General features: G+C 34.2%; 6 protein-coding genes across 12 annotated transcripts; 1 reads left to right on the top strand and 5 right to left on the bottom strand.

Moving 5' to 3' along the window:
• LOC104748860 lies at window positions 3350-4543 on the top strand. Its single transcript, XM_010470442.1, has 2 exons — window positions 3350-3654; window positions 3884-4543. The coding sequence occupies exons 1-2, from the start codon at window positions 3370-3372 to the stop codon at window positions 4541-4543; spliced, it is 945 nt and encodes a 314-aa protein (XP_010468744.1). The 5' UTR covers window positions 3350-3369.
• LOC104747726 (putative F-box/LRR-repeat protein 19) lies at window positions 7869-9176 on the bottom strand. The gene is made up of 2 exons (XM_010469415.2): window positions 8682-9176; window positions 7869-8391 (listed from the first exon to the last, which is right to left on the bottom strand). Exons 1-2 carry the CDS (start codon window positions 9068-9070, stop codon window positions 8094-8096), a joined length of 687 nt encoding a protein of 228 aa, XP_010467717.1. The 5' UTR covers window positions 9071-9176; the 3' UTR covers window positions 7869-8093.
• LOC104747724 (signal recognition particle receptor subunit beta) lies at window positions 12651-14517 on the bottom strand. Of its 3 annotated transcripts, none has more exons than XM_010469409.2 (7): window positions 14368-14517; window positions 13954-14164; window positions 13702-13784; window positions 13515-13601; window positions 13290-13438; window positions 13069-13200; window positions 12651-13000 (listed from the first exon to the last, which is right to left on the bottom strand). In XM_010469409.2, exons 2-7 carry the CDS (start codon window positions 14090-14092, stop codon window positions 12811-12813), a joined length of 780 nt encoding a protein of 259 aa, XP_010467711.1. In that variant the 5' UTR covers window positions 14093-14164; window positions 14368-14517; the 3' UTR covers window positions 12651-12810. The 3 variants fall into 3 exon arrangements, with proteins under 3 accessions (XP_010467711.1, XP_019092869.1, XP_010467710.1); XM_019237324.1 differs by having other exon boundaries at window positions 13954-14130; window positions 14368-14462; XM_010469408.2 differs by having other exon boundaries at window positions 13954-14126; window positions 14368-14462.
• Window positions 14767-19793, bottom strand: LOC104747725 (protein CHROMATIN REMODELING 8). 4 transcript variants are annotated; one of them, XM_019237322.1, is made up of 8 exons: window positions 19705-19793; window positions 19268-19510; window positions 18616-19152; window positions 18081-18483; window positions 16935-17802; window positions 16246-16855; window positions 15754-16155; window positions 14768-15656 (listed from the first exon to the last, which is right to left on the bottom strand). In XM_019237322.1, the coding sequence occupies exons 2-8, from the start codon at window positions 19355-19357 to the stop codon at window positions 15033-15035; spliced, it is 3534 nt and encodes a 1177-aa protein (XP_019092867.1). In that variant the 5' UTR covers window positions 19358-19510; window positions 19705-19793; the 3' UTR covers window positions 14768-15032. The 4 variants fall into 4 exon arrangements, with proteins under 4 accessions (XP_019092868.1, XP_019092867.1, XP_019092865.1 ...); XM_019237320.1 differs by having other exon boundaries at window positions 14769-15656; window positions 16935-17805; XM_019237321.1 differs by having other exon boundaries at window positions 14769-15656; window positions 16935-17805; window positions 19268-19436.
• Window positions 20409-23638, bottom strand: LOC104747723 (calmodulin-binding protein 60 C-like). 2 transcript variants are annotated; one of them, XM_010469406.2, is made up of 9 exons: window positions 23528-23638; window positions 23150-23300; window positions 22887-22962; window positions 22743-22801; window positions 22157-22650; window positions 21910-22070; window positions 21632-21829; window positions 21362-21539; window positions 20409-21270 (listed from the first exon to the last, which is right to left on the bottom strand). In XM_010469406.2, the coding sequence occupies exons 2-9, from the start codon at window positions 23272-23274 to the stop codon at window positions 20672-20674; spliced, it is 1890 nt and encodes a 629-aa protein (XP_010467708.1). In that variant the 5' UTR covers window positions 23275-23300; window positions 23528-23638; the 3' UTR covers window positions 20409-20671. The 2 variants fall into 2 exon arrangements, with proteins under 2 accessions (XP_010467708.1, XP_010467709.1); XM_010469407.1 differs by having other exon boundaries at window positions 23417-23534.
• LOC104747722 (small nuclear ribonucleoprotein E) lies at window positions 24312-26144 on the bottom strand. Its single transcript, XM_010469405.2, has 6 exons — window positions 26009-26144; window positions 25868-25894; window positions 25707-25769; window positions 24869-24947; window positions 24720-24765; window positions 24312-24615 (listed from the first exon to the last, which is right to left on the bottom strand). The coding sequence occupies exons 1-6, from the start codon at window positions 26048-26050 to the stop codon at window positions 24606-24608; spliced, it is 267 nt and encodes an 88-aa protein (XP_010467707.1). The 5' UTR covers window positions 26051-26144; the 3' UTR covers window positions 24312-24605.

Below are 27479 nucleotides of genomic sequence, written 5' to 3'. Positions count from 1 at the left end.
ACTCGTCCTCACATCAATTTCGAAATATTTCATAATTCTCATAAATTCATGGTAGATAGAAGAACCACATTTCAAGTATACTATCTATCATTCTAAAAATGTGAAAATTTCGATATAATAACAAAGATATCATATAATTTATACGTCACTTAAAGATCCAAGTTCATGATACTCGTCTAAAGTAGTATGTATGTATGTTGCATAGTAAAGTTAAGTAATCATTATTTTGCATATTGTGCACTACTACATGCATTTGCATTATGACGTTTTATTGAATAACATTCTAGTAACTTCTAAGCGAGAAGAAAGATGTGTCCAAAAACGACAAAAGAAAAAAAGTGATAGATTTTGGATTATTCGATGATAGCATATACTGATATACCTCATTTTTAACATACAGTTATTTTGTGTGATTCGAAAAAGAACATCAAAATATATTATAATAATATTATATAAAAAACTAAAACACAAAAAGAGCAGCAGAGAAAACATATATGGCCGGTGGAGAAAATTCGTGTGCATGAAAAAATCTAAGGGCCGCACAACAGTTTCATGTTTAGTCACACTGCTTTTGTCCTTTCTTTTGGTTGAATGGCTAATTTCTCCGTTTCTTGTTTGTTTGTTTGTTTTCTCAAGCTCTCTCACAAGAACCTTTTTACGCCTCGACTGGACCGGTTGGTTCGATCAGTTCACCCCGATTCGGACATTTCTCCAGTTCGAGTTTAGTGCTAATATTCGGTAATTTTGAAACTGGAAAACCGCATTAAAAATATCGTCATTAATCTGTGATCCGATGAACTGGTTGTTGCAGCCGGATTACGGTTTACAAATAGTTATTAGATTTTGAGAGTTTTAATTATGTTTTTATGTTTTTAATTTTTAGTTTCACTTATATTATTATTATTATTATTAAATTCATATTATGTTAAATATGATATGGTTATTTTTATTTTTATATTTATAAAATAAAACTGTGGAATCTAGAAATATTAAAAACTTTTAATCAATTGATCATGGTAAAACTCGATTAGCCTATTAATCCAGTGACCCAAAAGGTAGTCCAGTTCACAATCCGGTTTGGATTTAGAAACATAAATATTAAATAATGTATCTCTGTTTTTTCTTTTTCTTTTTAATACTATTAAAGCTCTCCAAAACAAGTCAATTCTCCGACGCGTCCAAGAAATTCAAGCGCCAGAAATCACCACCATTTAACATTGTTAGTTTCATCAATTTATTTCATCCAAAATGCCTAATTTTATAAGCATGGAAAAAATGTCTTATTTCAAAATTTTAAGACAAAAAATATCTATTTTAACTATAATCTATCAGTAAAAACATCATGTTCTTTACTACTCATTCCGTTTTAATTTAATGATGTTTTAGCAAAAAATTTTTGTTTCAATTGAAGTAATGTTTTCAGTTTTCTATGCAAAAAATTAATATGCTTAATTTTCTTTGACCAGTCATATTTTACTTGATGTTTTCTTATTAGTTGAATGCATTTTATTTAATGAAGTTCTAATATAAAAGAGGTAAATTAAATAAGATTGTATTTTTTAAATTTATGTGTAAAATCCTTAAATATTATCCAAACTGAAACAGAGGAGGTCATCCACAAACCGTCATCTCACTTAGTTTGTGGCTCTTAATGTTGAGATGAAGCTCAAAAACCACTACAGTGAGGTTTGATTTAAGTTGCTGCGATAACAACATTATTTCACACCTCCTCTTTTACCTAGGTTGCAAAAAATATTCATTTTTTTGGGTTTTGTGCGAGGCTATGGATCTGGTAAACGGTCTATTCATCGACATGTTCAACTAAGTGAACAAGAGCTGTGTAAACCAACTTGAAGCTCTCACTAAGCATTCCTATTTGAACCGCTGAAGGTAATCTTGGTGGCACCTGTACCAGTTCTAATAGTTGACACTAAACTTGTACTGACAATTGACACTTAATTGCATAGTTCCTTCCAACCATATTGAGGCTTTCTTTTGAGCAAGGGATTCAAATGCTTCAGGTGTGACTCTCTTTTCGTTTTTGTTTATTTGAATGGTCCAACAATTGTTAGCCTTTATTTGAGAGGAATCTGGTAAGAATGTTGAAGACCATTCCGCAGGTTTAACAACTGAACATGAGAGAAAAAAAAATACTTGCCAAACTAGTTTGGGAATAGTAATTTTTCTTTTTATTATTCATTTGTTTTGATTATCATAATTCATTCCTGGTTACTGATGTAAACTTTGAAACGTGGGTTTGTAATTGAGAACTTACAATTTAAGGATATCTAAGATTAGGTTATAGTTCTAGGTGGTTTTGGTACGATGCAATGTTTCTCGTCGATCTAATTTGTTTTCTATTATCCATATAACAAGATAAAACTAAAATTTTAATAATTAAAAATAAATAACAAGATACAACTAAAATTTTAATAATTAAAAACACTGTTCAAGAAAGCGCTAGGCGGTATGTGGGCGGTGATCTAGCGCCTAGCGCCTAGAACGCCTAGTCGGAATTTTAGGCGTTTTAAGGCGGTTTAGGCGTTTACAATACGAACATTATATATATAATATTATATGTAAAATTATGTAAAAATATATGTTAGAAGAAATAAATAATAATAAATCATAAACTAAAATTAGTAAAAATATATTTATTTAATTTAGATTAATAACATTTTAACATTTATATGAATATAAACTTAAAATTATAAATATATGTAATTAAAAATAAAAAAATATACAATAAAATAATATTATGTGATTTTAGGCGGTCTAAGCGGTCGTCTAGGCGTCTGCTGAGCGCCTAGCGCCTAGACGGCGCCTAGGCGACCGCCTAGACCGCTTTCTTGAACACTGATTAAAAATATAAATATTTATTTGATTTTCTTCAGAATTACCAGGTTAACTCTTTAAAACACTTCAGATTTTAATTTTATAACTTTAGTATTGAATTGATTAAAACTTGTCGATGAATTACTAGGTTAACTCTTTACAATATCGGTCAAACACAAGATTCACGATTACAATTTAATTGTTAAAGTTTTTTGTCCGGTCAAATACAACATGCACTGGCCTCGATTATACCATGTCTTTGTCAATCCAAACATTCACAAACCCAATTAAAATTTGATCTTTAACAAACATTGTCCATTAATAATTTACACATGCATTGGTTAGTTATTTGAGTTTGACCGAAGGAAAACATGCATTAGTTAAAAATATGCGTAGACAAACATTAAATAAAGTAGTTGACTAGAAAATTGTTCATAAAGACTTCGTCCTATTGAATCTATAAATAGTAGTATTGTTAAACATTTTGCATTCACAACTCTAAAAGAATCGATAGCATATATACTTATTAATAAAATGTCTCGTTCTTTAGGATATTCTCTTGAAGAAGACAGATTATTATGTGAAGTTTATATGCAAATTTATCAAGATCCAATTCAAGGTGTTTATCAATCACCCGATCGTTTTTGGGGTCGCGTGGTCGAAGCTTACAATAATGAGAAAAATACAACGTGGAGTGAACGTTCCAAAAAATCAATTCAATCTCGGGTTCAAACAATTCAGAAGGCAACAAAAAAATTGAATGCATGCATAAAACAATGTGACAACAGACATCAAAGTGGTACTTCAAATGATGATATAGTAAGTATTTATTTGTTTAAATTTTTTACTATAAATGTTTTCAATATTTTTGGTTTTGGAGTTTTGTTTTTTTTTTTTGGCTATCTTATATATTTTACAAAAGAGAAAATAACTCTTGTTTAAAATATACGAAATTAATATTATTTTAATTAAAAATTGTAATATTTAAAATTTTTTATTTATTGTTGAATTCAAAAAAAAATAATTTTTTTATTTTAATGGTGTGCAGTTTAATCAAGCAAAATTAATGTTAAGTGAAGATCCAAATTTTAAAGAAGGTTGGAAATTTGGACATGTTTGGGATATTGTTAAGAACTTTGAAAAGTTTCAAGATGGTGTTGCTCGTCGTAATCGATTATCTATCCCATCTGGTTTTGACTATACATCGTTAGAATCAGATAATCCTACCATTGGTTCTTCGACACAAGCATCTCCACATTTATCTTCTTCTTCACTAAATTTGAATGATGATGATGAGATTGTTGGTGGATCTTCCTCTCCACGACTTCTTGGGGTAAAAAAATCAAAAATGAAAAGAAAAATTGGTGATCAAACAACATCGATTATCAACACTTTAAAAGAAGGAAATAAACAATTTTTGGAGCAATTAAAGAAGACAAGTGAACAAAGACAGCAACATTTGGAGATGCAAAGGCAAAATTATGCTTTGAAAGAGTTAAAGGAAGAAAACAAAATTTTATTTTGTGACTTGAATTCCGTACATCCAAATGTTCGTGGATATCTTCAGGCTCAACAAGCGCAAATTTTACAAAAGCGGAACGATCAACAACAAAATCAGCAAGCTCCTCCTCCATCTATGTCGTTTGGTTCGATTGGACAAATTTTTAGGAATATTGGTGAATCCGGAAGTAATTTACCAGAATATTAAATAATTAGTCTTTGTTGTATTAAAAATAATATTATAGTATGAATAAAAATTAAAATATTTAAGTTATTTATATTTAATAAGATTTTATATAAATTTTCTTTTGCAAATAATAGTCTCAAATTTAACTTTATAATGAATTATCCTATTAATATAAATTATTATTAAAATATTTAAATTGTTATTAAACTATTTAAATATATATTTTATTTATGGGTTTTGTTAGCTTCCAAGGATCCAAGCGACTGATCCACTCGCAAGATACTTCAGACTCAAACGTGGGCAGGTCGTGAAGATCAATACAAAACCTCCACTTCATTAAATTATTATTAAACTATTTAAATATATATTTTATTTATTTTGATCATAAATATAAAAGTGTTAAAAGAACAACGACCATTTTATAAATAAAAAAATTCAACTCTATTATAGAAGAAAAAATAGAGTTCTTATATATAGAGGAAAAAATAGAAATTTCTATTATAAAAGTAGAAATAGAGATGGGTTGGAGTAGATTTTACTCTAAAATAGAGTTAAAAAGCAAATATAGAGGTGGGTTGGAGATGCCCTAAGAGACCCAATTTTATATTCAACAGAGACAACTTTTTAAAAAACACAACAATATATATTTTAAACAAATTATAAAATAATAATTTTTTTAAATAAAAAAATTACTATGAAAATGCCACTGTTATTCACATTTATTCAGAATGCTATTATTACATATAAATTACGTGGGTTAAATATGTGTCGAATGGTAAACTTGAGTTCCTCAATAAGCAGATTAAGGGGGGTGTATTCAAAATAGGATTTTAGAGGATTTGTGTTTTTTTTTTAAATCCACTGTTATTCAACTAGTGATTTAAAAATCACATCTCAAATCCACTGTTATTGAATATGAAATTTGTTAAAAATCATTCAAAATCACTCACAATCCACTGTTATTCAATCAACAATTTACAAAAATCATAACAAATCCATTGTTATTCAAAACCAAATTCTATTTTTTTTTAAAAAACATAATAGTGATTGTGAGAGACTTTGGATACAATTTTATAAGGGAAATCCTGTTTAAACAATCCCACCTTCGAGAATGGTTTTGCAGGATTGGTTTTAAAAAAAGAGAAGAAAATACTCTGTACAGAGAGGAAAAAGAGATAATAATACTCTGTACCTTCCTCTGTTATCTTCCTCGTCGAGTTTCAAAGGAGGAAGCTTGAGAGACTCATCATCATTCAAATCAAATAGATTCAAAAATAGAGTTTCATCTTGAACACCCTCTCTCACATTCTTCTCTCCACAGTAACTCATCTAACGACGACGACACATACAATAAAACTTTACCACACTCTCTCTTCCTCGTCGAGTTTCAACACATGCCTTCTTCTCATTACTTCCATAGCCTCAAGTCCTCTGGTTTTAGGTCACATTTAAGTAATACTTTAAAATATTTTATAAGATTTATTTTAATAATATTTTTAGTTTGAGAGTCAATTGTTCTTCTCTTCTACGCATATCAACTCATTCCATGATCACTTGAAATATATTATGCTAGATTACAAAAGAGAAGAGCCACTGAGTTGTGTTGACTCGTTTGAAAAGAGTATAATCCCTAATCAAATTAATAAATATAGTGCTTTAATTTATCTTTAATTCTGTTTTGTACCTTTCAATTTGTTATGTAATATTCTCAAAAAATCTTTGAGTTATGCGATCAAATTGCCAATCTTTTTGTTAAGTTATATTCTCGATTTTAATGCTGTTTTTTGTTATGTTATGTTATGGACTTGACAAAAATCACAAATTCCCACTTAAAATCTCACCAAATCCCATCAAATCTCATCAAATCACAATTTTTTTCTTTTTTCAAAAATGGAAAATAATAACAAATCCACCAAACTACCTTAAAATCTCACTGAAATCTCCTAAAATCTAAAAATTTATAAATCCTCCAAAATCCTCCAAAATCCTGTTTTGAATACATCCCCCTAAATCTCGTTATTTCATCGTCATAATTAAATTTCATCTTACGGTTATTGTGCACATTAATCCTTTTTTGTGTGAGCAAGCAAGACAAAAGAAAAAAGGAACCCAAATCTCATACACAGCAATCAAACAAAACAATCCAAAATCAAAAGACAGACCCGAAAAACACAATAATCAAAAGCTCCAAAGATTGAAAAAGATTAAAAGAAAGTTGTAGAAGCCTATATAGTTCAACTTCAATTTATATTCATTTGTCTAATATGCTCAAGTAGATCACGACTTGTAATACTTCGTACTGATAGCCCATAGTTATTGGCCTCCTCTTGAGATAGTCTAACATTATCTGGAGGTTCCATGAGTATCTTGACATTCTTACAACTCCTCTCAACCATTTTTAAAGCCTTTTGAGATATTTCTATAGAGTTGCTGATATCGAGCTCCCTAAGCTTAGGGCAGTTCGCAGCGATCTTGGCTATCGATGCATCTGTAACGCTTAGGCAGCTCCTAATCCAAATAACCTCCAAGTTAGGACATCTGCCCATGTAAACCCATATAACTTGTGAGTTGTGAGTATAAAGCAAACTTAATTTTGTTAACCGTACTACAATTTAATTTGTTTTGTTTTAATATGATAGCATTAACCTAAACCTCGGTAAATATTAACATTCACTTNTACAATAAAACTTTACCACACTCTCTCTTCCTCGTCGAGTTTCAACACATGCCTTCTTCTCATTACTTCCATAGCCTCAAGTCCTCTGGTTTTAGGTCACATTTAAGTAATACTTTAAAATATTTTATAAGATTTATTTTAATAATATTTTTAGTTTGAGAGTCAATTGTTCTTCTCTTCTACGCATATCAACTCATTCCATGATCACTTGAAATATATTATGCTAGATTACAAAAGAGAAGAGCCACTGAGTTGTGTTGACTCGTTTGAAAAGAGTATAATCCCTAATCAAATTAATAAATATAGTGCTTTAATTTATCTTTAATTCTGTTTTGTACCTTTCAATTTGTTATGTAATATTCTCAAAAAATCTTTGAGTTATGCGATCAAATTGCCAATCTTTTTGTTAAGTTATATTCTCGATTTTAATGCTGTTTTTTGTTATGTTATGTTATGGACTTGACAAAAATCACAAATTCCCACTTAAAATCTCACCAAATCCCATCAAATCTCATCAAATCACAATTTTTTTCTTTTTTCAAAAATGGAAAATAATAACAAATCCACCAAACTACCTTAAAATCTCACTGAAATCTCCTAAAATCTAAAAATTTATAAATCCTCCAAAATCCTCCAAAATCCTGTTTTGAATACATCCCCCTAAATCTCGTTATTTCATCGTCATAATTAAATTTCATCTTACGGTTATTGTGCACATTAATCCTTTTTTGTGTGAGCAAGCAAGACAAAAGAAAAAAGGAACCCAAATCTCATACACAGCAATCAAACAAAACAATCCAAAATCAAAAGACAGACCCGAAAAACACAATAATCAAAAGCTCCAAAGATTGAAAAAGATTAAAAGAAAGTTGTAGAAGCCTATATAGTTCAACTTCAATTTATATTCATTTGTCTAATATGCTCAAGTAGATCACGACTTGTAATACTTCGTACTGATAGCCCATAGTTATTGGCCTCCTCTTGAGATAGTCTAACATTATCTGGAGGTTCCATGAGTATCTTGACATTCTTACAACTCCTCTCAACCATTTTTAAAGCCTTTTGAGATATTTCTATAGAGTTGCTGATATCGAGCTCCCTAAGCTTAGGGCAGTTCGCAGCGATCTTGGCTATCGATGCATCTGTAACGCTTAGGCAGCTCCTAATCCAAATAACCTCCAAGTTAGGACATCTGCCCATGTAAACCCATATAACTTGTGAGTTGTGAGTATAAAGCAAACTTAATTTTGTTAACCGTACTACAATTTAATTTGTTTTGTTTTAATATGATAGCATTAACCTAAACCTCGGTAAATATTAACATTCACTTAATATAAAGTTTTCTAAATTCAACTCCAAGTTATATCAGACAAAATATACTAAACCACGAAACTACTATCAAAGATGATCTGAAGAGTATTTTTCCACTCACACACACACATTTAAACGTTTTGGGCTTTTAAGAACTTGATTGGGACATACCTCTCAGCTGCGTATGACACAGATAGATCAGAACAATGCCTGACACGAATCTCCTTGAGACCGCCTTGGCTTCGATCCACAACACACCGGAGAAAGGAGTCGACCTTTTGCTCGAAATCGAAACTATACCAAATATTCGATCTACGATTTGACTCAAACCAAGTTTCGAGATCGAAGACCGAGTTAAGCGATGGGTCGTCACAAGCGTCCATCCAAGGCTTACATACGAGCATAGGTCCTATCCAACGGTTTTCCAGACTTAAACGCGTAAATATGTCGATGAGACATTCCTTATTCAACTCAGCCCAGTCACAGCCGAGCCCTGATCCCATCTCTTCTATCTTTCCTTCATCATCCTTGTCGTTCATCATCAGATGAGCTTCATTCATGTGTTTGATTATTCTTCAACCCCTACTACTCTTTAAGACGAACTAAAGTTGCATCAAAATCTGCCAAGTAAAAGGCCACAAGTGTCTCCATTTCATTCGCCAACCTTTTGATAAATCTTATAAGTTATAAATAAACTGTCTTTTTTCTTTTGTCCGACATATCTTTATTTGTTCCTATCATCATCCCGTCACGACGTCCACCTTTTGATTACTTTATAAACGGTCTTTTTATTTACAATCTAAATCATGTATTTTGCAAATTGCAATATTCTATTCAATGATTTGTTACTACGAAAAAATATTTAAAATGTGAGAAAGCAAATAGATGATTGTGGGCGATAGTGAGGTTTCTTGGATGAAAGTCTAAAAGATCCAGTCAATGCAGTTAACACGTTTTCAACATGTAAAAAGTCTTCCAATAAATACCATCTCAAATTATAAACTCATGTACAAAAAAATGAAAAAAGACATTTAACTATTTAAGCATATGCTCTGTGATGATCACACATTTCTCATGGCTTAACGTGTTCTCTGATGAACTCTTGCACCTGATAAATTTCTCCTATTTAAGCATATGCTCTGTGACGCCTCAGCGACCGTGACCTTGTTGTGACAATGCGAAAAGGAAAACACTTCTCCTTCAATCCCGAGAGTGAAGTCATTCGTTATATCAGCTGTTGATACTGCGCTCCTCGAACACCTAAGTTTCTCTCTGCAAAACACACACACATTAACAAAATGAACATTAACGATATGGAAACAGATAAGAATCAGTCTCACATTTCTTTCTCCATTTGCTTGCGGATGAACTCTTTGGTGTGTGCAGTTATTTTATCTGTCTTGTTACAGCAAAGCAGAACCGGGGTCTTATTCTTAACAACACTAGCATTTGTCAGAATGTCGTAAAGGTACCTGGAAAAATACAAACTTTCAGATGAGCTTCATTCATGTGTTTGATTATTCTTCATCCCCCTACTACTCTTCAAGGACTAAAGTTGCATCAAAATCTACCAAGTAAAACGCCACAAGCCCACAAGTGTCTTCATTTCATTCGCCTACCTTTTGACTAAGCTTAAAAATAATACGAACAATAAAGATATGTCTGGCAAAAGAAAAAGACAGTTTATTTATAAAGACAAGAATGAATGAAGCTCATCTGATGATGATGAGCGACAAGGATGAAGGAAAGATCGGATCAGCGCTCGGCCGTGACTGGGCTGAGTTGAATAGGGAAGGTCTCATCGACATATTTACGCGGTTAAGTCTTGAAAACCGTTGGATAGGACCTATGCTCGTATGTAAGCCTTGGATGGACGCTTGTGACGGCCTATTGCTTAATTCGGTCTTCGATCTCGAAACTTAGTTTGAGTCAAATCGTAGATCGAATCTTTGGTATAGTTTCGATTTCGAGCAAAAGGTCGACTCCATATCCTCGTTCGGCTCGAACACCTCAGATTTTGACTCCTCAAACTCAGTATCCCGTGGGGAATATTGATGTATGGTTAAGTAGTTCATAATTTCTCCTCTTTGAAGCCTCTCATTAGCAATTGGACTAAATGTTATAATTTTTGTTATTTATTATATTTTCTTAATTTCATGTTCATGGATTCTGCCTTGACAATTATGAAGGAGTAATGATTGCAGATATTGATGCTCTGGGTATCCCAGAATTCCTCCTCTTCTTTGAAGCATGAAGCATTAACATCTGACGGTGGATACTTACCTTCTTTAAAGGTAAAAACTATTGTGGCTACTAATTTAGGTCCAATAAATCAATAATTTAGACATCTTTTTTACATGTTTTCCATTGTTCCTATTGTTTTTACTCGCTTTAAAATAAAAATTTATATTAAAAATTAAACAAGTTTGAGAGCTAAGTATGGTGTAAATCTCAAAACTAAACCAGCTATGACATTTTCCGCAACACATTACCATGATGCTTCTTTGCCTTTTTCTAATTAAGTTTGTCAAGGCTAAAGTGATGAATTTTATATGATCTCAGTTTATGCATCAAATTAGCAAGTAATATTTACCAAAAAAAAAAAATAGTAAGTAAGATATATGCTTTGATTTGTTTTGTCCGAAAACACAATACATACAACATAACTTGAGCCACCAAATAATATGCATGAAAAAACCAAGTAGTTTGTACAAAATTTGATATCATGTTGCAAAATTAAAGAGTTTAGGTGCATTCACTTGTGAGATAGCATTTCTTAATTCGTGGTAATGACTAAAACTTTTGATTATAATAAAAAAATGAGTTAGCATATCCATAAATTAAGAAAAATGAATTGTTAGATAGAAATTAACAAAAATAAATCATCCATATAAAATATTTATTACCTACAACATTAAATTATGACGTTGAAAGAGAATGATATAATAGATTTGGAACTAACAATGCATATAAAAAAATATAACGTAATTTAAATATTATCATAACACAAAAATGTGTAATGCACTAAAAAAAATTAGAGAAATATGTAATGAAAATTTGAATAAAAGGAAGTCAGATAATTTTAAAATTATATATCAATAAATCATCTTAACTATATTTGTTTAGGTTGTTAGTTACTAATTAACCATAATTATATCAGAATATATGATGGAAATGTAATGTTTTACTATATGTATCTACAGTAAAACCTCTATAAATTAATAATGTTGGGACCAAGACATTTTATTAATTTATAGTGATATTAATTGATCTATAAACTAATAATTATAATTTTATAGTGTAAATTAATAATTATTAATTTATAGATATATTTCTAATAGTTTAAATTTTTTAAAATTATGAATTGAGACAATTTTAGCAAAATTATATTAGACTTTTGGATTTTGTAAATTTTATGGTATTGGAATTAAATTTATAATATATAAAAAACATTATTAACAATAAACTACAAATACAATATACAAATTCACTTATACACATAATTAACATACATAAATTCAAATTTATGAATAATAATATCAATTATTGTATTTTAATAGTCAATCAAACCACCAAAATGTAAATGATGAATATCTAGAAATTAAAAACTTTAAAAAATTTAGCTATTTTTGTGACATATTACAAAATATTTTACATCACTATAGTTTGAAAATACAATTTAACAACTGTTTTATGGATATGAGCCTTAAGAGAAACACACATTATTATATCAGCATATATATATATATATGTAAATTTACATGATTATTAATTTATGATATTATTGGGACTATAATTTACATGGAATTTTCAAAAAAAATATTATCTTATTATCTTATCGAATTTTGTTATTTTTTACACTGGACCGACTTGGGACTAGCAAAATTTATTAATTTATAGTGTTTATTAATTTATAGAGTATTAATTTAGAGAGGTTTTACTGTATGTAAGTTTTTTATTATGTCATTTAAGAGGACTTAAAATAATATATGTGAGCTTTTTCGTATACTTATAATTATTTAAGTTATATATGTGAGCTTTTTTGTATACTTAAGGACTAAAAGTTGCATCAAAATCTACCAAGTAAAACGCCACAAGTGTCTTCATTTATGATTGTGGGCGATAGTGAGGTTTCTTCGATGAAACTCTAAAAGATCCGGTCAATGCACTAAACACGTTTTCAACAATTAAAAGTCCTCCAATAAAAATACCATCTAGCTCAATGCTCAAATTATAAACTCATGTACAAAAAAATGAAAAAGACATTTAAGCATATGCTCTGGTGATGATCACACGTTTCTCATGGCTTAACGTGTTCTCTGATGAAGTCTTGTACCTGATCTATTTCTCCGGTTAGTCCAGACGCCTCAGCGACAGTGACCTTGTTATGACAATGCGAAAAGTTAAACACTTCTCCTTCAATCCCGAGAGTGAAGTCATTCGTTATATCAGCTGTTGATACTGCGCTCCTCGAACACCTAAGTTTCTCTCTGCAAAACACACACACATTAACAAAATGAACATTAACGATATGGAAACAGATAAGAATCAGTCTCACATTTCTTTCTCCATTTGCTTGCGGATGAACTCTTTGGTGTGTGCAGTTATTTTATCTGTCTTGTTACAGCAAAGCAGAACCGGGGTCTTATTCTTAACAACACTAGCATTTGTCAGAATGTCGTAAAGGTACCTGGAAAAATACAAACCTTGTTTAAGTGTTCTATCCTCTAAGAATCACTAATGCCTAAGCAAATAATCTACTATGCAGCAGTTAATTACTCTGAAACTGCGCGAATATTTGGGAGGAACTCCAATGCATCTACTACAAACACAATAGCAGCTGCTCGGGGCAAGTATTCTTCTAGCTTAGATCTAAGCCGAGAGTGTCCAGGAACATCAACAAGATGCACAGGCTTTACTTTTCCTTTCTATCAAACACATTCAAGTCCCTTAAACACTTTACATTCTTGAACAGAAAACCCCAAAGTGAAGATCTTTCTTTACCTTGATGTTTTCATAGTGAAGCACAAAGGTGCCTTCGTTCGGTTCCATTGATGTTACAGCACCCTGATGCGAAGATCCATCTCGTAGCTGTCTCACAATATAATAAAACGTAAACCCTAAACCATCTTATAATGACACAACAACAAAGTCGAAAGCATTCTTGGAAAACACACATGAAAATACTCACTCGATAGAAGAGCATTGTTTTGCCACTTCCACTAAGCCCAGAGAGGAGTACAGTATTGGACTTTGTACGTCTAAACAAACGAACTGCAGCAGAAATCAGCAAAAAGAGACAACATTAACAACCAAAAACAAAGGACATACAATGGGATAGTATTGATATATCATCTAATGAAGCCAAAATCTATACACCTAACAAAATTGTCACTCGTACCAAATAAGGGAAAGATCAATGAGAAGAAGAAGTTAAACTTACTAGAAAAGAGCCAAATGGTAGCTAATAAGAGAAGAGCAATAGCAGCATAAAGCTGAGGCGATGGAATTTGCTGAACAAATTCAATTCCTTGTTTAGACCACTGCTCTGCCACTATCTTCATATCTTCCCAATTGTCCATTTTTTTTTGGTTTTTTTTTTGGTTCCCACTTCCTCTGCCTCCAAAATTAAGATCAGACAAAATTACTATCAGCTGCAGATCATCAAACCATCGATCGATCAACCAAAAATTTCTCGATATCAGCTTCTTTTAACCAACAGATCTTAGGTAAATTCTAAGTTTTCTCAAATTTGTCAAAAAGTGAAATTGATCACCGATCGAAGAAGATAACCAAATATTATAAAAAACGAATGTGAATGTAAAAGAGAAAAACAAAGACGAATTATAAAACTCACCGCTGCGAAGCAAAGGTAGCAGCGTAGATAGCCACGAACGACGGTGTTGGAGGAGATGCCCCCGGCGATATTGTGCTCGTGAGTGGTGGTGGTTGTTATCTGATCACAGAGAGAGAGAGAGATAGGGTTTCTTGTATATCTTGAAACTAATAAGGGTATTGTAGTCAGACAGACATCAAATATTTGATGATGAGTCAACGCATAGAATCTGAAGTCCGTTTCTAGATTGATAACCAAATAAAACCAAACTCGATTGGTTCACAATAATTTGCTCGGTTAGAATAAAGATTTGAGACTGTGGCTAATGAAAGGACCGGCTAATGAAAACCGCTCTACTTTTAAGTTTTAACAGATACGTCTCTGTACATGATGCAGACGACTTGGATATGAACTTTGGTACTACAGAGTAATCAATCATCTACATTGGCCGTTTCGTTAAATCTACTAAAGATTTTTCCTCCTTTATATATTTCGGGGAAGCATCATATGTTACAAAAAAAAAGTACACTTTGAATTGGAAGTGTAAGTGACTTTGGTGGTAAACAAAAAAAGGGAGAATTTAAGAAAAGCGTCAGCTTGGTTATAAAGAATAAGGGGATACTAATGTCGCCTTCTCCATCTTCAGACTGGAACAGTAGAGACATAAAAAAAAACCTCTGTTTTCATTAGTCTTTATATTCTGATTTGAGGACCCAAACCGATCTATTTTGATTCTTCTCAAGCGTGGCAATCTCTCTCAAGAGATTCTTAAACAACGGCTTGTCATCACAAGAAACGCTATCCCTGAAATGGTTGACGATGCTGGTCGTGTCCGCACTTCCACCTTTTCTCTGTACAAAACTGCATATCTGTCTGATCAGGATCTCTGGCTGCAACGAACCTACTCTGCTGCTTGAACCCGAAGACGACGGTAATGAAGACTCGTTGCCAACGCCAATCGCTTGTTCTCTGCTTCCGCGGATTCTGTTGAGAAGCTCTGCAGCAGTTGGTGCTTTTCCTGAAGATAGACCCGCACTGATTCCGTTCTTGATCACTGATGGTTTGTCTCCAGTCTGGGTTAACCGGGAATTGACAGTTGATCCAAATCTCCTCCGTACAGATGATGGTGCACCTGCACAACCAGATCTTCCCGTCCATGTAGGCACTGAGATGCTTTCCCGGCTACGCAGCATTCGTGATTGCCGCAATGCTTCCGCAGCTCTTCGTGCCACTTGAGATGCTTGGTGTTCAAGTCTCATCTTCTCTTCCTCGTCGTTTGCATTTATAATGGCGTCGTGATTCACAGCACTCTGTGTTAACAATTGTAGGAGAGTGAGCAATAACTAATGTACTTAGTAAACGTAAGTCGGAGAAGAAGCTTCCATGAGCAATAATTAATGTACTTACATGTATTCCATGTGCGTCAAAGAGACTCTTTAAGATATTTGTCTCTTCATCCATAGCTTCACCAGTTTTATCAGTCGTATCCACATCTGCTTGCTCTGAGGATCCCTCTGCAGTATTGTCTGATTGAACTCCTACGATGTTTATCTCTTCAGCCAGCTGACTGAAGATGTTAGAGGTTTCCGTGGAGGCGTTGCTATCGCCATCATCTTTCAAGATGAAAAGATCTTTCATATCCCGAGCTTTGAAGAATCTTCTTTGTTGTGGATTCTTCAATATCTTATTGGTGAGAAAATGTTTATAAATCTGTCTGTGATATACCTTCTCCTCAATTGTGCCTCGAGTGATCAATCTGTAAATGGTAACATCCTTCTTCTGCCCAATACGCCATGCACGTTCCCTAGCCTGACCAAAAAAGCGAAAAATTGACTATCATTTAAGGCCATGACAGGTTTTTCGAACACTGAATGTGTGTCATTTGAAAGCAAAACTTACCTGCATATCATTTGAGGGGTTCCAATCCGGGTCAAAGATAATGACCCTGTTCGCGCCAGTCAAATTTGTTCCCAAACCACCCACCTTCGTCGTCAGAACGAAAACAAACACATCATCTGAATTATTAAACTCATCAATTAAAGCCATTCTCTGTTTCACTGGTGTAAGACCATCCATCCTCCGGTAACTATACTCGTTTGCAACCAAGAAGCTCTCGAGGATGTCCAGCATTTGCTGAGTCTGTGAAAACAGAAGTACACGGTGTCCTTGCTGTTTCCAGACCTTAAGCACTTCTGCAGCAACCTTCATCTTCCCACTGCGTTCTGGATTCCCATAATCTGGGTTCTGGTGAGAATGTTCTCTCTCAAGTAGATCAGGGTGGTTGCATATCTTACGCATCACATCAATCCCATAAAGCGAATTTTTGTTGCCATCAAAAATATCTTCTACTTCGGAGCTCGCAAGGAACGCCCTGTAGGTAGATCGCTGCTCCACAGTGAGGCTGCAAAAGAGAACGTGTTCCGTCTTTTTTGTAAGATGTGCGTTCACATCGGCCTTCATGCGGCGGAGGAGGTACGGCATGATCATATCACGAAGAACAACAGCACACCTGCACATTGTCAAGAACTGTTAGAACACAAAGTGTGACGAGATAACTACAAGCTTCAAAAGAACAACCAGGTAATTACCTATAGGCAGTCGACACTTGTAAGGGAGAAGCATTGGCATAGCCACCCACTGTTATGGGAACAGAAAACTCTGCTTCAAACACGGGCAGGACACCCAGTTTTCCCGGGAAAACAAAATCGAACAAGGACCAGAGTTCTGTTAGTTTATTCTGGATTGGTGCCCCAGTCATAATTATTCGATGGACGGTCTGTAACTGTTTGCACACCAAAGTAATATCAGAATTTGGGTTCCGGATCCGATGGCCTTCGTCCAATACTGCATAACCCCATTCAATATTGAGCAGCTTCTCACCCTGCAGCCTCAATTGCTCATATGTGGTGATGAGGAGCCCCGACTCAGAATTTAGAACCCGGTTTATCAAAGAATCCCATTTCTTGGTGTTCTTGGACTTTTTTTGCTCATGATCACTATCGACTGAACACTCACTGTCGTAATCGCTTTCAGAGGCCTTGCCTTGTCCTTTGCCATTCCCAGAATCTTTTGCTGAGTCATGGAGTAGTTCCACGTGAAAATCTGGATACCATTTCTGTGCTTCTCTTCTCCATTGACGCAATAGCGTAACAGGGCATATGATAATACTTGGTTTGTACATCTTACTGAAATGCAAGGATCCAAGAAAAGATAAGACCTGCACAGTCTTACCAAGACCCATCTCGTCCCCGATAATGCCACCAGCCCTTTGGCAGTGAAGTTCCCAAAGCCATTGCACCCCTACTCTTTGGTATTCGAAAAGATTACGAAATATGCATTGAGGAATGTTTAATCCACCTTCAAGCTGTATAGAAGATGTTTCGTTTTCATCTGCATCATCAAGATCATCTAGGTCTTCTTCCTCACAACTGGAAGTGGCCAAGATTCTCCCTCCATCTTCTGAAACATTGCAACGAAAATCAACATCAAAACTGCACCTTTACATAAACTCAAGTGAGAGAAAATATCATACGCTTAACATTGGTAGAAACTGTTGAGACTTATCACTTTAAAACATTGCATTGATAACATGGTAATTCCTAAACATGGAAATCTAATATCACGGCCTTAACTTTTCCAAAAGCATTCACTCCAATTAATAGCCATCAAATTCAATCAAAGGTCCCAAACAGCAACATGTAAATACGTATAGTTTCCATTAGAATCAGTCATACCACTTTCTTGAAGACTAGAGTCTTCACGAGATATTCGCTTTCGCCATTTACTTTCAGGCAAAGGCCGCTTCTTTTTGCTCTTCTTCCTAGCTTTACTTTTTTTTACTTCATTATCCGAATAATCATGAGTCTTGTAAAGCTTTCTTAGCCTTCTAAAAGGAGCAGGGTTTGGTTCAAGCTTTGGCAAGTCTTGTGCATCAAGTAGCTTGGTTGTAGGGCGAGCCTTTGCAGCCAGCGACATTGATTGGACAGCTCTATCAATACTTCCAGAGTCCTCATTTTCGTGGTCTCCTTCAGGTAGGTTGCGCGAGTTTGACGGTCCAGGTTGTTGAAGTCGGCGTTCAAAACCATCAAGCTTGTGAAACGGAGTTAAAATTCCTTTCCTCACCAATTCATCTCTTTCCTAGACAAGAATACCTATGAAATTAGTCACTGTCATATCATATATGCATAGTCCATACCCAGTAGACCCACATATAAAGAGCATAATCTCACAGTGAATTATATAAACCTTTAGAAGACAAGGTGGACATACCGTTTCAACAAAACCTGTTGAAGCTGCTTGGAAAATAGCATCAAAATCCGTGTCCTCATGAAAGGAGACTACTTTCACCTTCTTCCCATCTCTTCTGCTTGGTTTCCGAGTCTCTATCAATTTCCTCTTGAGACTAGGCTTCTTCTTCGTCTTCTCCTTCACCAATTCTCGCAGAAGATTATCTCGATCAGCACTACTAGTAGACGCACTCTGACCATGTAGAGCAGCAAATTCTTCTTCTAGTTGAACTTTTCTCCTCTTAAGACTTTTAAGACGGTCTGTGGCAAGAGCATGCTGTAGTACAGAACCACTATGCAACCCCTGAACATCTGATTCATCACCACCATCTTTCTGTAATAAGCCATTTTCATCCGCAACCTCATCCACATGCTCAACAGTTGAAGCAACTGCATCAATCTCAAACTTTACAGCCCTCAGTTTATTCAAAAGCTCGTTCTGGCTGCTTCCTTCAAGCTTCTTCTTGATAGACTGCTCCTCCACACTCCCACCTTCATCGTGATCTAGTTTCTTCGTTGCCTGACCAAAAGAGTATATATATATATATATATATGATAACAAACCTTTAGATACAAATTTGCATAGAATCCTAAAACCCTTCAACAATGGAAAACGAATGAGGAAACTATATTACCTCATCGAGTATCGTCTGTTCTAAATCTTCAGGATTAGCCGAAGTCACACCTAAGCTACTCAACAAAAACTGATCCTCGTCTTCTTCCATTGAATTCAAGTTGCCAGAATTATCGAAATTTTCTGGCTTTCGCTGCCTCTAAAACCTAACAATTACCACAATTGAGCTCCTTCAAAACAGCAAAGAGTAATCTCTTTCAATCATTACATCGAACACATGGTACGCAATATGATTTCTAAATTCCTGAACATCCAAAAAAAAAACAAAATTAGCGAAATAAGTTGAAATTTTCTAAGTCCAACATTGTTTTCTCTTGATTGATTGATGAACAAATCTCAAGATTCTTAGGGATTCCAGATTAAAAAAAAAAAAAAATCAAACATGGAAACATTAAAAACCCGTATGAATTTTTAGGTCGGAAAGTTTTTGGAACTCACTAATCGGCGATAGGCGAAACTGTTTTCGTCAAAAGGTTGAAGGAATTGACGTGAAGATTAAGAATTTAAGAGAGAAAGTAACTTTTTTAATTAAATATAGTTTTCTTTTGTGTATATATTTTATTTTGTTACAATAATGAATTTTCAATCTATTTTATCAATTTAGTATTTTATCTGTCCCATTATATAAGAGTACTTCTTTTTTTGCTAAAAGCACGAATAATAAATATTTATGATTTATAAAAAATTCAACCAATACAAAAAATACTGCATAATATAAATAGTCATAAATTATTAAATTAATATAAATTGTGCCTAAGAATTTGAGAAAATCTAATAAAATGAAACAAAGAAAATAACCTAAAACATTTTATGTATTAGAACAGAGAGAATATTAACTATTGTAGATAATATTTATTCAAGAAAAAATGTCAAAAACGGCGATGAAGGATACAAAAATAATAGTGCTACATATTTGTTCTTAAATTAGAAAATTGCAATGTTTTATTTCTTTTTAAAGGAAAGAAAACAAACATTATTTTCATGTGTGTATTTGGAATTTTTGTTTAATAATTTCAATTTCAATGATACATATTGCTTGAAGCTATCCTCTTTTTACAGGGTTAGCAATTCAGAGAGCTAAAGAAGATGAAATCCTCCACAAGAAAAATATTTCTAAATAAATATTATCAAACATACCCAAAGAAACACAACAGAGAGATTATGCAATAGAATTACATCAGGTTTTGTTTTTAGTTCTTGAAAACTTGGTCAAGTAAAGAGAGATTACATATATAAGCACAAACAAGAAGAGAGAACAAAGCTTATACTCTATACAAATGAAGAAGCTCCACAAGAAGAAGAAACCAAAACAAAAGACTTCTTTTTTTCTAGGAAACTGTTAAAAGAAAACCATCATCAGAAATGAAACCTTCAGATCTATGTCTCTCTTCCTTCTTCCGGAACCCTATTGTTCGTCGTCGTCATCGAGCTGAACAATCTGTGCCCGTCTCTGAGCAGCTTTCCTTCTGATGAAGAACCCCCATCTCATGGCTGCTTTGATCTTTAGCCATCCCACAACAGCCTTTCCCGAGTTTGAACGGTCCTCTTCGTAATCAGCCATTGACGTCTCACCAAAGGAGTGGAACCCAAACCCATCTTCTCCCATGTTCATTTGAGTTTGCTGGTCACCACCATTCATGCTAAAGAGTCTCAACAGTTGCTGCATATCATCGTTCTCCAGCATTTCGTTACTTCTAGCCCTAATCTCTTCTTCTGATAAGAACCCATCAACTCCTCTGTTGCATGTATTTGACCAATCATTGTAAGAGTTAATCTCAGGAGGAGGAGGCTGAACCAGTTGTTGGTTTTGGGATCCTGTCGCTGGACCAAGCGCTAATCTCACACCACCGTTGCTATTAATCATGGTTTGTGACTCATGAGTGTTGTTAATCAGCTGGTCTTGTGGTGCAAATGAAGAGTTTCCAAAGTGCATGTATGTAGTAGTATCAGCTATCTGAGACTGACCCGGGAAACTTGAAGCTGGACTCTGGTTGTACACTGATGCTGTAAAACCCCCAATGAATGACTGTTAAAATTCGGTTCACACCAAACGAAAAATAAAGTTTTGATATTTGTGGCTACTGAGAACCTCTACCTTCAACAGTTACGTCTGAATAAGATGTAGATGGTTGGCTTGGACCTGAAACTGGCATAGAGTAATCTATAGCATCTGTTTTGCCAACTTGATTGAAGTTCATAAGTGACTTGCTGTCATACTCAATAACCTGATCCCAGTTTTCATAGGCTTTCCTCACCAGTCCATCAACGTAATCCTGCATTATATATAACCTTTTACTATTTTCCGAGTATATGATAGACGAAGCAAGTGTGAATCTATATGAAGCAGAAGACTCAACAAACATACCTTTTGATTGTCAGAAAGAGAATCAGCAGAATAATACTGCTTCCCTGATATAAGACCACTGAACTCGTATATATTGTTAAAAACAACACCAACTGAGTCCTCTGGATAGTAGACGTAAAGCATTTCACTCAAGACACATGTCTTGGAATGCTCTGCAAGTGTCTCCCACATCCTGTTTGACATGCCACTTCCAAGAATCTGAAGATAAAAGTAAGAGTCATCATGATGACCATTTCAACATCTTGTTAATATACTAGATAGTGGAATCGTGCACTCACAGTTCTCAGTTTCTGAGAGTCTTTGACCATAAGACGCAAGAATTCTTTAACATTATAGATTCCTGCTTTATTGAGTTTCTTATGGAAAGCCCCGTCCTTTCCAATCTTTTCCAACCTCCAAACCTCATCATCCAAAGCAGGTGGGTAATGTTTCTTGTACACTATAGAAAAACAAAGAGTCAGATACATCAATGGCAACTTTAATATCACAGGATATAAATTGGAAAGAATGAAAGCAATAACTTACACTCTCCACGATGGTCCTTCACGGTAAAAGCTTCTGTCTTTGCCTCGCGTACACGCATCCCTTCACAGTAACCAGAAGAGACCTTTAAACCTAGCCTGAATTTTCTGCACCTTATCCAACTCGAGTTGTCTGTAAAGATAAGTTCCCCTAGTGTTCCCACACCTTCTTTCAACGTCACCTGCACGTCACCGGTCAAGAGAGGCCTCTTTCCTTGACGCTCTTTCACCAAATGACCCTCAAATTCTTCTTCAGTCCAACCTTCATCATCTTCAGTGTTGAAATCACCGTCAAGTACGACAACATCGAGCTTTGCAGAAGCTTCAGGTCCTACTGTCAATACATGCCCAGTGTTCATATCCAATAGTACAACATGGATCGCAGCACCTTGCTCCCCTTCTATCTTCCCTCCAGTAAACAAAGGAACAGACAATCTAGACCTGAATTGCAGCTGCAAATTCCTTCCATCGATACCTTCAATTCGCTTAGGAGACGACCTGTGAACTCAAACAGCATTAGAAAGAAATAAAACACAACTACTGCAACCACCAATTCTATCTTTCCCCCGAACTGTTATATCATATGTTACCTTTCACTAAGTCTTGCAGGGCCTAGTTTCGCCAATGCCCGCTCCACCTCTTCGCTTACCTGTTTGACAATGCTCACAAGACAAATCAGTAAGCCAGACAAAGAAACACCAAAAGACATGTAAAAAAAGCGTTACTAAGCTTACCACTCGGCGAAGAATCGGTTCCAAAGACGAACAAAGCCTCTGTAAACTATCCATCTTCAAGGCTTCCACAATTACACTGCAAATAACATACATAACTTTCTCAAATCCACAGACAAACAACATACATAAAACCCTTTTTTCATTCATACGACTACAAATCCCCTGACGCTTGCAATCAATTACAGATTTAACAAAGCCAGAAATCTACTAAGAACAAACAAAGCAAAGGGTATGTAACAGTTACAAACATAAACTCAAATCACCTCGCAAGAGCTGGCCTTTTACGCTCAGGCTGCTGCTGCTGCTGCTGCTGCTGCTGATTATCATCTTCTTCCAATTTTCTCTTCTCTCTCATACTATTAGTCCTCTCCATATACCTCGTCTGCATTTCTCTCCGCTGCTAGAAGCTCCGATCTGTAAAGAACGTTGCAAGTAAAACACTTCACCAACTCAGATATAAAAATATCAATCTCAAATTCAGCTCTAATCTCTCTTTTACAAACTCAAAAAAAAAAAAATCAAAACTTTACCACAACAAATCAAACCCACCAAGCAAGATTTATGATTTTTACTTAAGCTTTCTTCAATAAAAAAAGGGAAGAGAAACTTGAAAACTCGATTCGAAGGAGAGAGAAAAATACCTCAAAAAATGGTGTTTTGGATAGGAGAAGAGAGAGAGAGAGATCAAAAATTAATGGGACACAGATCAAAAATTAATTTTACTTGACGCACTTGTCTAGTTTTGTGATTAGTTGAGTACTTTGACTTGTTTTTAGTAATTTTAAGACAATTATCCCGTGCGGACAATACCACACTAGACATTAAATTGCCGTCACTTTGCTGCTTACTTATTGGACGACAGTCTCGGGCCGGCGGCTAGTGTATGTATTTTTAGCACATGCCATATTCTAAAGTTGATAGTTATAATATAATTCTTTATGCTAGTTTTGTATAAAGACCAATTGTATTTGTTATTTTTTTATAAAAAGGATTATAATAGTACAACAACCACATCATTTCACCAATAGCAAGATTAAGGATAAGCTTCAACATGGGTTACAGCATGGGTTATAATATAGATTACATGAATATTAAAAATCTAATTGCAATGAAAAAGTTAAAGTTCGTCATGTAGATTTCTCCATTTCTATATAAATTTTTAGTATAAAATCCTTCTGTGTGTTAAAGGGATTATTCTGATTGGTCTATTAGAATAATGACCACACTCGGTCAGGTTCACCAAACAAACAAAAGTGATAGAATTTTTTTGTCAAAATCAATTGGTTTAATTATTTTATAATGTTTAAGCAAATCTTGGCTAAATTTATACAGAAGAAACATAGATTGAAAAGTTGCAACAAAGATTAGTCAAATCATCTTGACGAATTATCAAGCAATTCTATTTTCATCTATTACAATACTCTAAACAAAAATATTATGCCGTTTAAGTAAAGAAAACTCCAAATTACAGTATACACCAAAAGGGACAAAAGATCATCTTTTGAAGTTTTAACCAATCCACTAGATTCGATCAAGCTCCTTAATATCTCAGAGGTTCCACTACATTGTAATATATAATACGACATTGAAGAAAAGAAAGCATAGTCAAAGTACCACCAATTAAACTGAGGAAGAACTCAACACATATTTAACATAAGCTTGAAGGTCAATGAAAAACCGAGATCTACGAATCCACCACAGAGTTTGTTTAGACAGACATCACTTTCCCCTGTTCACATAGAAAGGAGGATTGTGTTTAAATTTCTTGTTATCTGACAAATCAAGTTGCTACATCATAAAGAGAGAGGAAAAAGTAGAGACTGTGTTACTTACGTGTTCATCATCAGAGTTATGTTGTCTCCTTTGAGTAGAATCCTTCCTGAAAATAGGTATTTAAGATAGCGTTATCAAACCATGACCAAACAAAATCAAGAAATGTCACGGGAGTTGTGTAATAAAATCGTGAGTCCAGGATAACTCACCAAGTGGTTTCCTGGTGTTCTTCTTGATGCTTACTTCTTCAGCTTCATCCAACACTAGATTCATGTATTCATCAAAACCCTGCAAAAACGGAGTAATTGAAACAAAGAATCAATAATACACCCAAATTCAAGTAGACAAATATCCAAGTTTAAAACCGATAAAGAGTAATCACAAATCTCAAGTATCTCCTAATAAACACAGAATCAACCTCACAAAAGCTTCAATCTTAACTCAGGGAACAATTAGGAAAACAAATTGAAACAAGGAACAACCAAAGTCAAGTAGACAACTCCAAGTTTTAAGGCAATGAGAAAACACCATCACAAATCTAAGCTTCTCTGAATTTTAATGGAACTAACCTAAGAAAAGCTTGAATATAACCCCAGGGAACAATTAAAAGTATATCAAAACAAATTGAAACAAGAAAACAACCAAATTCAACTAGGCAACCCCAAGTTTAAAGCCAATGAGAATTACACAACAACATACATCTCAAGATCTCTGAACTAACATGTACTCAACCTATGAACAGCTTCAATTATAACTCCAAAAGAGTACAAGTATAGCAATACAGATGCAGTCTGAGTCAGGATAAAGCGTGGATCAAACCTAAGAATCAAACTAGTTTCTCTTCTATACACAGGCTCTCAAGTGCTTTGTGCAGTAGAAGCCGTGACAACTATCAATGTCAACTATATAAGTTACACCTATTACAAAAGGAAAGTCCAATACCACCCAATCTATAGACTCTTTCCTAAAGACTAGATTAAAGAGATAGTCACACCTCATGCTAATGATGGACATCAACAAATTCATAGCAAAGATTAGATGACTTACAGTGATTCTTCCTTCAATCCTCAAATCTTTCTGCTCAAACAGCCAAATCTGGATCCTAGCTTTCTGCATCACAAAAATACAAAAAGACCAGAGCACGAATCAAAAAGAAAGCACTTATATAACCTAATCCAAAGTAGATCAGAAGTAATTGAGGAGCTTACACTTTGGAGAAACCTAAAAATCAAGTTCTGGAGCCGCCACGAAGCCACCGGAAAACAAAAAGCAAAAAAATCTAAAATTAGGTTTCAGTAAACGAAGAGATAAAAGATTGTAAAAGAATCGAAGAAGAAGAAGAAACGTACGATAGGCTGGGTCATAATCCTTTGAACTTTGGTGCTCGCCATGGCTGCCGACGTTGAAAAATCTCTCTGAAGCTTTCGGAAAAAAATAAAAATCTCTGAGAGAAGAAATCTAAAACCCTAATGAAAAAAACAAAGAGTTTCACTGCGTTTAGTGCTATTTTCAACATCTTTATTAAAATTCGTTATTGGTCCTCGTAAAACTTCATAATGTTATTTCGGCCCCATATCAATTTTGGCCCGATATACTACAATAACCGGCCAAACAAACAGTAAGGGCCTGACGAACGCTAGTTACGGTATAAAGGACAGTTTTTCGTAGGGATGTTAATATGGGTCAGACAAACCCATTTATTAAATGGGTATGTTGAACTAAAATAACCCCATTTATACCCATTTATTTATACCCGGGAAAAATTAAATGGGGTTAAATGGTTTTCCCCATTTAGTCCCATTAATTATATGGGTTTTATCATAAATAAATAGGTATCCATTTAGATCCATTTATGTTGATATTTTTATTAAATACTTATCATATAAATATTATATTTTTTTGCTAAAATTTTAAAATCACATTTTCTTGCCAAAAACAGAAAATTATATTTTTTTCAAAACTGTGTTTTCCCGCCAAATTCATAAAAATGCGTTTTCCTACCAAAACCGCAAAAAAAAATTTCCCGCTAAAACGGCAAAACGTGTTTTCCCGCCAAAACCGCAAAACGTGTTTTCCCGCCAAAACCGCAAAACGTGTTTTCCCGCCAAAACCGCAAAAACGTGTTTTCCCGCCAAAACCGCAAAAACGTGTTTCCCGCCAAAACAGCAAAAATGTTTTTCCCGCCAAAACCGCAAAAACATGTTTTCCCGCCAAAATATTTTTAATTATAAAAAAACTTTTTTTATAATTAAAAATATTCTCACAAAAACATTTTTTCCCGCCAAAATTACAAAGGCACAAAATTATATAATAATATATTATCACCAAAATTAAATACTTAAATGGATTCAATAAGTTAAATGGGACTATATATGTTTAATTGGGTATGGTTAATTGGGTTTCAAATATATATAGGTTTAAATGGGTTTATACTTAAATGGGGTGGAACTAAATGAGATGGGTTTAAATGGGGTGGGTTTACCCATCTTAACATCCCTAGTTTTTCGTAATAATTTTCGTATATAGCTACGGTTAGGCTGTTTAGCAGTAGTATACACCCTAAAGTGGCAAAGTCCAAAGCGGTTGTTTCACAACAATAAATCATTTGATGAAAGGTTTATAATTAATTATTTTCTTTTTCTTTTTCTTGTTTGTACATAAAGTATTTTGGACCTTGTCCATTACTATTAGTTTTAGTTTGAATAGCTTTTAGGAGTTCCAGTGACATGACATCCTCTTGCTAAATAACATTGATCATCTTGCTAAATACCACTGAAATTCATTCTCGCTTAGGATGGTATTAAATAAGATAGTGTGTCA

Source organism: Camelina sativa, chromosome 15 (genome assembly GCF_000633955.1).
Source record: "Camelina sativa cultivar DH55 chromosome 15, Cs, whole genome shotgun sequence".
NCBI classification, from domain to species: domain Eukaryota; kingdom Viridiplantae; phylum Streptophyta; class Magnoliopsida; order Brassicales; family Brassicaceae; genus Camelina; species Camelina sativa.
This window is presented reverse-complemented; position numbering and strand designations above follow the sequence as displayed.

Bases quoted from the DNA above. Each gene is read 5' to 3' on its own strand.
- LOC104748860 (XM_010470442.1), top strand. From the start codon at position 3,370: ATGTCTCGTTCTTTAGGATATTCTCTTGAAGAAGACAGATTATTATGT. The intron at 3,655-3,883 runs GTAAGTATTTAT...AATGGTGTGCAG, and splicing joins GTACTTCAAATGATGATATA to TTTAATCAAGCAAAATTAAT.
- LOC104747726 (XM_010469415.2), bottom strand. From the start codon at position 9,070: ATGAATGAAGCTCATCTGATGATGAACGACAAGGATGATGAAGGAAAG. The intron at 8,392-8,681 runs GTATGTCCCAAT...TTACATGGGCAG, and splicing joins GTGTCATACGCAGCTGAGAG to ATGTCCTAACTTGGAGGTTA.
- LOC104747724 (XM_010469409.2), bottom strand. From the start codon at position 14,092: ATGGACAATTGGGAAGATATGAAGATAGTGGCAGAGCAGTGGTCTAAA. The intron at 13,439-13,514 runs GTAAAGAAAGAT...TGTGTTTGATAG, and splicing joins TTCACTATGAAAACATCAAG to AAAGGAAAAGTAAAGCCTGT. The intron at 13,001-13,068 runs GTGAGACTGATT...TGTGTTTTGCAG, and splicing joins AAGCAAATGGAGAAAGAAAT to AGAGAAACTTAGGTGTTCGA.
- LOC104747725 (XM_019237320.1), bottom strand. From the start codon at position 19,357: ATGGAAGAAGACGAGGATCAGTTTTTGTTGAGTAGCTTAGGTGTGACT. The intron at 19,153-19,267 runs GTAATATAGTTT...TCTTTTGGTCAG, and splicing joins AACAGACGATACTCGATGAG to GCAACGAAGAAACTAGATCA. The intron at 15,657-15,753 runs GTAAGTACATTA...TTGTTAACACAG, and splicing joins TTGACGCACATGGAATACAT to AGTGCTGTGAATCACGACGC.
- LOC104747723 (XM_010469406.2), bottom strand. From the start codon at position 23,274: ATGCAGACGAGGTATATGGAGAGGACTAATAGTATGAGAGAGAAGAGA. The intron at 22,963-23,149 runs GTGATTTGAGTT...TGTTATTTGCAG, and splicing joins AAAAGGCCAGCTCTTGCGAG to TGTAATTGTGGAAGCCTTGA. The intron at 22,071-22,156 runs GTAAGTTATTGC...GTTTTTCTATAG, and splicing joins GAAGGACCATCGTGGAGAGT to TGTACAAGAAACATTACCCA.
- LOC104747722 (XM_010469405.2), bottom strand. From the start codon at position 26,050: ATGGCGAGCACCAAAGTTCAAAGGATTATGACCCAGCCTATC. The intron at 25,895-26,008 runs GTACGTTTCTTC...TGGCGGCTCCAG, and splicing joins GGATTATGACCCAGCCTATC to AACTTGATTTTTAGGTTTCT. The intron at 25,770-25,867 runs GTAAGCTCCTCA...TTTGTGATGCAG, and splicing joins TTTTTAGGTTTCTCCAAAGT to AAAGCTAGGATCCAGATTTG.